This window comes from Sander lucioperca, chromosome 1, assembly GCF_008315115.2.
Source record: "Sander lucioperca isolate FBNREF2018 chromosome 1, SLUC_FBN_1.2, whole genome shotgun sequence".
In the NCBI taxonomy this organism is placed as follows: Eukaryota; Metazoa; Chordata; class Actinopteri; order Perciformes; family Percidae; genus Sander; species Sander lucioperca.
The window spans coordinates 17,341,004-17,352,107 of NC_050173.1; the positions used below are offsets into that span (position 1 = coordinate 17,341,004).

Genomic DNA, 11,104 nt, shown 5'->3' on the forward strand with positions numbered 1-11,104 from the left:
GGCCTGCCAGGGCCATCGCTACTAATTTAGCACTATAGTTTTTTTTTAGATACTTTTCCTCTCTCCCAGTATACTATTCCTGGGCATAATATTTCCACCTTGTTTTTAGGTGGAATATAATGCCAGATTTGATGGACCTAGAATGACCTACAGTTGTAACATCCTATTTCATGTACAAATACATGACCATTGGTTTCAGCCATCCATTGGGTAATGACTGCTAAGTTACACTTGATGGCACTAACACAGTGTGTTCCACTGGTGTTGCAGCAGCCAATCGTGGAATGCTTTGGCTCTATCAGTCAACACAAACATTGCTGTACATTTAAATGTTGTTAGTCATCGAGTGTTTAAACCTTCAAGAGTGCTAAGAAAATACTTCTTTTTTTTCAAACAGAAAATCCCCATTACATCTTGTATGTAATGTTAGTGTCTGCTGTCATGACAATGTGTTTGTGTTACCCACACAGAATGACCATGATGGCTGCCACTTCCCCTAAATACAAAGATAGCATCTATGTATTACAGCTTATGAACATTTGTGGTAAATTATCTACTGTATCAGAAAGTTGGATCCTGAAAATCGCTATCTGCAAAAAAAGAACAATAAAAAGTGTCATGCTTTTTTAAGCAGATGAATCACCCTCAGTTAGTCAATCATGCCATGAAAAGCAATTTACACCACTGCAGAATCTCTATCACTGCAGGGCTCTTTCTTATTGATTATGTTGGTACCATCACTGGAAGGTTTTTTGAAGGTGTGGTGGGAACCTGAAAATGAGAATGCTAATCCTCTGACCGTAGAGTTGTACTGGGCTGCCTCTTAGTTGTGAACATGTGTGAGTGTGAAGTGCGGAAGTGTTGAAATAGAGTTAAAAAGTTTATGTTTCCCATATTTGGACTTAATCTTCTGCGGTTTGTATGTTGATATATTGAATCATTCTTTGCTCTGGAAACTGAAGTCCAATTAGCTTCTCAACTACTGCCATAAAAATACCTTTAATGAACAGGAGCTATATGATTGGAGCTGCTTCACTGGGGCTGTGGTGGGGTTCATGGTCTGCTGCTGTTGGGTAACTTAGTAGGGATTAGGTGAAATACAGTCTTTCTTCACTCTGTGGAGATGTTGCAGTCCTGGGACCACAGATTGCCCCACACGATGCTGTGGGACATTTCAACAGACACGGTCAAACAAGAAGTCATTGTGTGCCGCTCAACAAATGACAGGCTGTAAGTAGCCTGTGTCACACTTTCACTCTCCTTTGTAAATGAGGAGTTCATTAGCAAAATGACACAACTCTTATGTACATTTGGAGGATAAAGTCAGTATTTATAACTAATAATCATAAACAGTTGATTGAAGTGTTAGCATTTAGCTTTTTTAGAAGGAACCTTAGTTTGACTACTATTTTATTTCAATTTTGCCTTTTATTACAAACAAAACAAGAGAGAGAAAGACAAATTCAAAAAACATATATGCGTACATATATACATATCCATATCTCAATGACCATTGGGGATGGAAAAAAGAGAAAAGTGCATTTCTATAGCTCATATGTTCAATTCCACTGATTATTATTGACTTAATTCACACATATATGCAGCCACCCTACCAATCTCTAAAGATGGGCCCCCATGTCAAACATCTCACTATGCCAGTAGAATGTGGTGTGTTTGTAGCTTGTACGTTTACATATTCTGATTATCTGTGCAGAGCTGCACTGTGTAACACATAAACAACATGGACAATAAAAACATGGATGGCATTAGTTTTGGTACCTGTTGAATCAAACAGCACAGTTAACAGTGTGTGCTAAACAAAGTAGTGTTGTAATTATTATCAGTTCAGTTTAGTGAGTTGGAATATTGAATACGAACATTATTTTACAACACAGATAGCTCTAAAATCATGTTGTAAGTGTTGAGTTTTAGTCATACACTATAATGATGACAAATGGCACGCTTTCATTGTGTAAATAGGTATAACATTTGTATAAAAGAGAGGTGACCATCTGTATTCATGTTGCCACACCAGCAATAAAAAAAGCTAGGATTAGGTTCTGAAAATACTTATTTGCAATATTTTATTATTATAGTCAACATAGAAACTAGTTATGGAAAGGGAACTGAATGTGTGTTTCTTTATTTTGAATATCACAGTCATAAGTGTTCTGATCCTTGATCTTGGGAGCCAGATGCAAAGGAGTCCCAATGCTGTTTTTGGTTATATAGTGTTGAAAATATGTAACTATGTCACTAAATGTTACAAACTATTGTTTTGGGCAAATATTTCAAGATAAAAGACTAAATGTCTGGCTTGTTGCCCCCACCCCCTCCTCTCTTTCTCCTATCTCTATGTCCCTTCACTACCATCACAGCCACAGGAAGGCCCTGGCAGCCCGAAACACTGATACTATCTCTGTGCTCCTCATCTCCGTCCTCCACTATGTCGAAATCTTGCCCATCCCACAAAGGGAAACCGCTGGTGCACAACGGTCCATGGCATGACGTCCGTTTCTGTGGGTAGACACTTATGGTAAATAGTATGGCAGGTGCACGCCATGTTCCCTGATGAAGGATGCAGTGGAGAATTAAGGAGAATAATACTGAGATTATATCACACCATTTTCTATGAGAAAGATGTGTTGTTTAGGTGCAGTGAACTGTAATCAAAGCTTGTAAAGGTTATTTCAGGAAGCAGCTTTAATATCCAAAGACATATTTAAATATATGTCGATATTTTGTTATGTTAAATTAGGATAATTTGTCATATTTTTTGTATATCAGGGATTGGCAGATATAAAAGATGTTTCATCCAAACTCAAGCAATTATTTGTTTATTTAAAGAAATGTTTTTTTTAAAGTATTGCTTTAACAATGCATTACTATAAAATCACAAAACACATTCAACAACATTACAGGTGATTTAAAACTGCGTCAACAATATTTCAAGTAATCCCATACTCATTTAGTGACAAAAGATAGAGTAATATACAGAAAGAGAGACACTCAGATTTCATTGAATCCCCTACAAACCACAGGTGGTTGTGTAACCTTGTTGGGCAACAACACTTACAATCATCTCTGACAATGACAAGAAGTGTCAGGTATGATTAGGCAATGTTTGTTGAATCAAAACATATAACAAATCTGTCTAATGCGCAGAGTGGTTTTTTTTTGTAGTTTATGTAAGGATTATGCATGTATGTGCAGATGTCTTCAGGAACTTTCAGGAAAGTCTTTTTTGGAATTTGCTCAATTTAAGTAAATGCAGCTTTCGACCTTTGGGACTTTTTGTTGGGCCCATGTGTGCAGCATTAAGGATTTTTAGATCGATGGTGCATCAAGTTCTCCCTAAAAATCCTTAACCCAGCTCACCTAGCTGTTTCACAAATCTTGATATGCACAGACTCTGTCACTCGCATAAAGTTTCTGCTCTCCAGTCTCTTCACTCACATTTTAAAATATGCAATGATATCTACATTCATAAACACCACACATCTTCGTACTTTATATTGAGACTTCAAGGTCTCTTGTTCAGGTGCTTCATTCGTTTATTCAAAGGTCCAGTGTGCAGGGCCGTAGCCACAATTTAAAAAATACTGAGGTCATGAGGATGTTCCCTTCTCACCCAGAAGAGTCTGACCACATACCAAAAATTAAGTCTATCATTTAGAATTATTTGGATTTTAAAAAATGTATTCAGTTAAATGTTTTTTGTCTGTTATTTCCCACCATGAGATGCTGTTTTAAAGCCTACTCCACACTGCCAGGAATTTAATCGACCATTTGCTAAACCTCCGTCCCGACTTAACAACCAACTATAGCAACCTATCAAGTTGTGGATGCCTCCACATGCAGAAGGTATGCATATGGGGCTGTAGTGAAACACTGTATCTTAAAAGTTTGGAGGGTGGTGTGTCTTTTTTTAGCCTTTACAAAACCAAAACCACAAGAGCGTAACCTGCAAATGTTAGCATGTTTGGCTGCTTACTACCAACAGTAGAAACCTTTTTTTTTCAAGGCATGGGGTGAACTGCATTATTAAGTGGGGTTGCAGGTTACTGGTATGTAAGAAAAATATCTGTTAAGGCTTAAAACACCCACTTTGTTTAGAAAGAGTCAAATGGAAACATTAAAAAGTCAGCTGCAGATGGCGTTAACAACCGATTTACAGGGTTTTAGCGGAAGCTTTAGCTTACACTAGCTAGCTACAGCTGATAAAATCTGCTAGCTGTTGTCATTTCAGCCCCACCAAAGACCATGGTTATCTGTTAGAAATGAGAAGCTGCCTTTGATAACTTCTGTGTGAAATTGAAGACCCATTGTTAATGGTCAAAAATGACTGCAAATTTTGTGTCTTAAATCTAAAACCCTAGAAAAAAGACATGACATCAGTGTCCTCAATGGTAGCTACAGCCCTGCCAGTGTGTTATGCTTTCCCTCTTCACAATTTTACAATATGAAACTATAACTAACCCCTTTAACACTGAGCATTACACCCCCACAAAATGCTTCATTTTTCATGTGACTTTTTTTTACAAATAGTTGCTGATCTGAAAAATCAACAAGGAGACTTGGAGGCCTGCCCATAGACACTAATGATGAATCGGATGCCTACAATTAACACTAGGAACAAATTTGGTTCTAGATACTGGAGTCCCTTGCTACTCCCTCACCAGCCCCCTGCAGATGCCGCTGGGACATGATGTGTTTGAGAGTGTCCAGCTCCTGTGTCAGCTGCCCTATCCTCATCTGCAGCTTCTGGTTTTCATCCTGCAGCTGCATGGCCCTCTGCTGGGTCAGCAGGATCCTCCTGCGAGCCTTGTCCCGGCTCTTTCTCACAGCGACGTTGTTCCTCTCGCGTCGCAGCCGGTACTCTGCACTGTCCTTGCTGATGCTCCTCTTGTTTACTGGGGCCCGCAAAGTTGGCAGGAGGAAGGAGGAGAAATCCTGGAGGTCAGAAACGCAAGTTGAAGTTGTGGGGAAGCAGGATGAGAGTGGTTTTTAATGATTTTTTTCAGAAAATGTGTAGGAATGACTTCTTTATCTATTATCCACAAATGAAAAAGCTATCTCACACACATGAAGACACACCTGCTGAGTGTTGGCGTTGCTTTGGTGGTTTGTGTTCCCCGCACTCAAGGAGTTGCTGAGACAGGAAGACATGTACGGCATGTAAGACAGTCCCATCATCTGCTCAGACATTCTGTCATCACTGCCCCCTCTCACCAGTCCCTGAGACTGGCTGTATGCCATGTCCATCTGAGTCAGCTGATTGGTTGGTGTGTTCGGGTTCAGGGTGTGGGTGTGAGCCTGACCCGGGTATGCGTTTGCCCACTCCTGGATAACAGAGGACACCCTGGTATCTGACATCTGAAAGGTGGTCGGAAGCAGAAAAAGATTAGGTTTTTTCTTTTTTTTTCAAGCTTAAATTAGTTTGTTTTTATAATTAAACAGAAACACACAAAAAAAAACACATGTACAAAAGTAACTATACAGGGGAAAGATGCAAAACAAGAACACAACACATAAAAGGCAGAGCTATTAAACTATCCAACAACATAAAACATGGTTTAATTAGCTCCAATTCAGCAAAAGGCTGCTTACACGTTATCTTCCTGGTTTATGATAATCAAAAAATATACCCTAATTCAACTCCCTGAAAGGCCTTATATTCTGCTGTATATTGTGTACTTTTACTTTTGATACTTAAAGATCATTTTGCCAATAATACCTCTGTACTTTTACTAAAGTAAGAATGCAGGACTATTATTCCTAATGGGGTAATAGTAATTAATTAGAACAATACAAAATGAAACGTTAAAATGACAGATGTAGCTGTAGCTGTAGACAGCTGAAACAATGCGTCAATTCATTGAGATTGACAGAAATGTAATCAACAACATTTTTGATGTTCAATTAATCATTTAAGCAATTTCCCAAGGTGAAAAAGCAAAAAAAATTTGCTGGTTCCTGCCTCTCTGAAAACAAGCATAAAATATACATACTTGGGTTGTGATGTATACCTTTGTTATTCTTCTCAGATATTTACAGACCAAACGATTTACCAATTAATTGAGAAAATGATTTGCAGGTTAATTGACTATGACAGTAATTGTTAGATGGAGCCCAACATTAACGCAAACCATACCTATATATGTACAGCAAAGTAAAAAATAAACTGCAGACTATATTTTTTTTACAAAGTCTAATAAAGCTATGATCTACTTACCATGACTTAGCTCTTCACAAACTCTCTGAATATTCTGCAGGTTCCTCTGACAGTTTGACTGAAACTGGTCTGAAAGACAGGAGACAGACAGGTACCTCTGTCTGATCTCACCATCACTTCTTCCTACTCCTCCTTCTCCCCTCTCTCTCTCTCTCTCTCTCTGTCTCTCTCGCTCTCTCTCTCACACACACACGCACGCGCGCGCGCACACACACGCACGCACACACACACACACACACACACACACACACACACACACACACACAGAAATGACAGTAAAGAGACAAAGAAAAGGACAATGACAGAAAGCAGGGTAGTGTGATCGTATCTCCCATCATATCTACAGATTATGTAGCCTGTGGTTTCAGGGTTTTTTAGTAGCCTAATTTAAAACAAATTTTGATACAAGGAACTTCGGCAGCTTTGAGTACCGGGTTACAATAAATAAATAACTAACTCATTATTTCATAGCTTTCCGCTCTGTGTTGACAGTGCCACTCGCTTAATTTATAACATTACAGTACAGTACAACAGTTGTTTGTTAGTAGGCTACAATGCAACACTACCAAGCTCTGTATGACCAATGTTCCTCTGCGGCTTCCGTAGATTACATTGAAAACAAAATGGCTGCCCCTGTTGACAACGTGAGTGAAAGCTTAGCATGCTGCGAGCTGCAACTTTTATTTCATCTTTCTACAATGTATGCTAATATTATAGACAAATTCCGACGATGTAACGTGTACTCGGAAACTATATTTTATACGTGAGATTGATAAAAGCAAGTGATAATACTGGTTTTGTTTTTTAATGACTTAAGTTATCCTGCTAGCCACTAGCTAACTTACCTTTTTAGTAGCATTTCTACTACGTTACCCACATTTTGCGGTGTAGATACATGGCGTTAGCAGTTTTGCATTGTATTTCTGACATGTTTACTTTCTGACAGGCTTTAATTGAAAGTGATTTGCCTGCAGCTGTACAGCTGCTGAGGAATCTCACAGAACAGGTAAGAACGGTGTGTCTGTAATATTATTGTATTATCAGTGTTTGCAAGTAGAGATATGCTGAGTCCTTTGGAAAGTATTGAAACTATACGAACCCATTTACACGCACACTTAGATCTAATGGTTACATATTACAGAATAATATTCTTGTAATCCTGTTGTTGTTTTATGTATTGATGTTGATTGATTATGAAGTGGTGGTGTGTTCCTTCCACCATGGTGTTTAGATCACGGTCACTTTGATCACAGACAGCTTGTGTAGATCTGAGTTTCCCCAGCTGAAAAACAGTGTGTCGCTTTTCTCTTTAGGTGGCCTCAGTTACAAGTCATGTCCGTGACCTGATAACAAAAGTCAAAGATGGGGCATTTAAGACATCAAAGGTGAGTGGGGACTTGAACAGGACTGCCCCCAGGTTCACTGTATCTCTGTTGGTTGTTAGAAAATGTTCACACCACGTTTTCAGGCATGTGTAACTGACAACTGAAAAGGAATACAATGTAAAATAAACTTCTCCAAGTTGAAACAAACTAAGGAATTGTCTGGTCTGACTCCTCTCTCTCTCTCTCTCTCTCCCTGCAGGGTTTGTCATTCTTGGACCTTAGGTATCACCTGCTGCTCTTTTACCTTCAAGATCTCACTCACCTGATCAGCATCAAAACAGAAGGAGGCAAAATAAAAGACAGCGAAGCCTTGAATAGACTGGTCACAGTCAGAACGGTGAGATGATTGTAGAAACGGGCCGCTCATTTGTAGTCTTATCGATCCAGCTGACAAAGCATCATATTGCTTTGCTGATTGATTGTCTTCCTGTTTTAAGGTCCTGGAGAAGATGCGACCGATTGACCACAAACTGAAGTACCAGATTGATAAACTGGTGCGCACAGCTGTCACCGGCAGTTTAGGTAAAACTGATTTTGGAATTGGTTTGTGATGCATGCATCCACCAATGATCGGATTTCCTTCCCTCGATGTTTCACAGGCTGCGGTGTATAACGATGTCTTTTGTTTGATTTCAGCTGAGAACGACCCACTGCAGCTGCGTCCTAATCCTGAAAATCTCATCAGCAAAGTAAGGGCTGAATGCCATCGTGGTCATTTGAACTCTTTTTATTTGGGTGGTCCAGTTTATCACAAATGTTTTTAACAACCTCGTGGTATCATTAATAACGCAAGGGAAATTACACTTTTTTCACTCTGTTGTTAGAACACACATTACACACAGGCCTGAAATACACACACACACACACACACACACATGCACACATGCTCAGGACCTATACATGCACAAATGGAGAGATGTCAGAGTGAGGGGGCTGCGGCTGTCCATGGAGTTGGGGGTTCGGTGCCTTGCTCAAGGAAAACTGTAATCCTAGCACCATTGTATAAATGATTTATCGCTTCAGGACATTTAATTGGTCAGGCTACCATTGATTTTAATAATTAAGAAAATACATAATAAATACATTGTAAATACTGACCATGGAGTATTGTAACTCTCTGACTGACTTTCTTTATTTGCTTCATCGACCAGTTGAGTGAATCTGAGGAGTCTGAAGGTGAAGCTGAGAATAAGACGGATAAGAAAGCAGCCCACTCTAGTGGCAGGAAATATGTACCGCCAAAGATTGCCCCAGTTCATTATGGTAATGTCATTTGTCTTTTTAAACAGGATTTTGTTTCACCGCTTGTCATAAAAATACTAATCAATATTAGTTATAATACAGCTTTAATCGCTGTGGGTCATGTGCATCAAAATAAAGACCACAAATTCTCATCTCAACCCGTGTCCTCCAGACGGTGACATGACAGAAGCAGACAAGAAGAAGGCTCAGTCGGAGCGCCAGCGGCGAGCGGCCCTCAGAAGCTCTGTGATCCAGGAGCTGAGACAGCAGTACAGCGACGCTCCGGAGGAGATCCGGGACAGACGGGACTTCCAGAGCGATCGGGAGAGCCGCGAGGAGCTACACAGGTGTTTACTTTGTGTGAACAGGTAGACACATGAAGGGCAGATACGAGTTTCCAATCAGCAATAACGTTTTGTTTTTTTTTCTTCTTCAAAGGAAAAATTATGAAGAGTCCATGATGGTGCGTCTCAACATGCCACAACGGCAGAAGAATGCCAGAAAGAGAGGCGCGATGTCCATGACCGGCCAGCTGAGCGGCATCACACACTTCAGTGACATCACAGCACTGACAGGCGGCGAGGGGGGCCAGGTGAGCTCGCAGTGACATCTTTACACCAGGAAGGGCTCATATCGCACTCGCTGAGCTGCAGGACAGGCCTATGTTAAAAATCTGAATTTCTGGCCCAGACATGAAAATCTATTTAAATCCCTCTTCAGAGGAATTTATTGAGTTGAATTATTTATATTGAATATTATTGAATTAGGGCTGCCACCAGCACATGATTAATGCTGGACAGGACACTTGTGTTGTGTTTTGAAGAAGTCTGGCACGTTGGACCTGAAGTGCTCATACTTTTGTGTATCTTGGTGACTCAGTTGTCTGGTGCTGTGCTGGCAAGTTGCACTTTATGCCTACACAGGCTTGGCATGGCATCCTACTCTGTACTGTTTCCTGTGTCAATGAACTTACTGCTGGCATAAAAAGCACTGATTTAAAGCAATGGCTGGCCAGCCTTGTGCTGCTTGCAAATGTGGAAAATTCATTCAGCTAAATGTATTAGGAAAATCCATGTGCTATGTTTAGATTTTGTACTAGACAGCACGTGAAGCCACAAAACGCTGTTGCTAACAGGCTCATAACAGGAGCATTATGGCTCGTTTCTATTTCAACCACATTGTTAATGTGACTGCTGGTTCTAACACTTTGTTTTTATTGTTTAAGGATGGGGATAGTTGTCGCCCCAAGAAAAAGAAGAAACTCATGAAGAAGAAAACGAAAAGGAGAGGTGAGAACATTTAAATATAGCAGACAGTAAAATTGAATTTCCTTTCCATTTCTTTCAAAAAAAAATATAGAAACTTAAACTCATTTCTATTACAAACTATGTAATTGTTGGTGTAATTTTGTGAGTTTACAGAAAACTATTTTAGAACCAAATGTTAATAAAGTAAAGGTGTGATTTAAAAATACTGCTAAATTGAAACCTCAATCAAGGATATGAGCTGTTATTTACATTTGTAACCCTATTTCATGTGAATAATCACCCACGTCCTTCTCTGCAGCCTTTAAGAAGCACAGATAAGACCCGAAACACGTGTCCAATGTTAGAAGACCAAATGACGAATGGAGAGGATTTCTTACCAACAGCCGTCATTTTAGTTTATACTTCAGAGTTTAGCTGATTTTGTTACCAATAAGTCAGTTGTGCTGCAGTACAAAATTCCCCACCACCTCTGCATAGTGTATCAGTTTGTGGAATAAACATTTACTGTTGACTCCTGTATTTGTATGTCACATTTTATTTATCTCCTTTAGAGGGCAGTCAATCACCTCAGACCATCAATTGGGACAGGAATGGTGGAGTAATTTTCAAGATTCCTTGTGCCATCTAATTAACCCCTTGCTAAGAGCATATGCAGCCATTCAGTTCAATCTACATGATTTCTTGAGAAGCAGCCTGATGCTAATTTAAGACGTAATCACAACCTGGTGCAGCCAGCACACCAGCCAACTGACAATTCAAATACATGTTTAGCACACGTGTCACTGGGTTACATACAGTATGATGCAGAAGTTATTTATGCATTACTGTAGACATTTCACATCACAGTAGTAAAAACCAAGTAAATAAAATTAATGGCTGAATTTATATATATTTTAGGGAACCAATAAAATTGTATGTGGATACTATTAAAGCTTCACTTAACCAGAGCAGAGGAAGCAGGGCAGAACAAGTGA

The 11,104-nt window shown here is 39.6% G+C and overlaps 2 protein-coding genes across 3 annotated transcripts; one reads left to right on the plus strand and one right to left on the minus strand.

Moving 5' to 3' along the window:
• Positions 1–2,821: 2,821 nt before the first annotated feature.
• cebp1 (CCAAT/enhancer binding protein (C/EBP) 1) lies at positions 2,822–6,356 on the minus strand. The gene is made up of 3 exons (XM_031294614.2): positions 6,236–6,356; positions 5,098–5,376; positions 2,822–4,953 (listed from the first exon to the last, which is right to left on the minus strand). Exons 1-3 carry the CDS (start codon positions 6,236–6,238, stop codon positions 4,648–4,650), a joined length of 588 nt encoding a protein of 195 aa, XP_031150474.1. The 5' UTR covers positions 6,239–6,356; the 3' UTR covers positions 2,822–4,647.
• A 423-nt stretch (positions 6,357–6,779) lies between these two features.
• On the plus strand, positions 6,780–10,649 carry ngdn (neuroguidin, EIF4E binding protein). 2 transcript variants are annotated; one of them, XR_004104099.2, is made up of 12 exons: positions 6,780–6,879; positions 7,182–7,241; positions 7,549–7,620; positions 7,820–7,957; positions 8,058–8,142; positions 8,257–8,309; positions 8,772–8,883; positions 9,035–9,209; positions 9,301–9,454; positions 10,088–10,151; positions 10,429–10,498; positions 10,529–10,649. XR_004104099.2 is itself a non-coding variant. In XM_031294591.2 (11 exons), the coding sequence occupies exons 1-11, from the start codon at positions 6,790–6,792 to the stop codon at positions 10,446–10,448; spliced, it is 1,023 nt and encodes a 340-aa protein (XP_031150451.1). In that variant the 5' UTR covers positions 6,780–6,789; the 3' UTR covers positions 10,449–10,649. The 2 variants fall into 2 exon arrangements, 1 of the variants encoding a protein (XP_031150451.1); XM_031294591.2 differs by having other exon boundaries at positions 10,429–10,649.
• The last annotated feature ends 455 nt before the right edge of the window (positions 10,650–11,104 follow it).

Excerpts from the sequence above, each read along its gene's own strand:
- cebp1 (XM_031294614.2), bottom strand. Across the intron at positions 4,954-5,097 it reads GCAACGCCAACACTCAGCAG|GATTTCTCCTCCTTCCTCCT; the intron begins GTGTGTCTTCAT and ends TCTGACCTCCAG.
- ngdn (XM_031294591.2), top strand. The coding sequence starts at position 6,790 with ATGCAACACTACCAAGCTCTGTATGACCAATGTTCCTCTGCGGCTTCC. Across the intron at positions 7,242-7,548 it reads TGAGGAATCTCACAGAACAG|GTGGCCTCAGTTACAAGTCA; the intron begins GTAAGAACGGTG and ends TTTTCTCTTTAG. Across the intron at positions 8,884-9,034 it reads GATTGCCCCAGTTCATTATG|ACGGTGACATGACAGAAGCA; the intron begins GTAATGTCATTT and ends CGTGTCCTCCAG.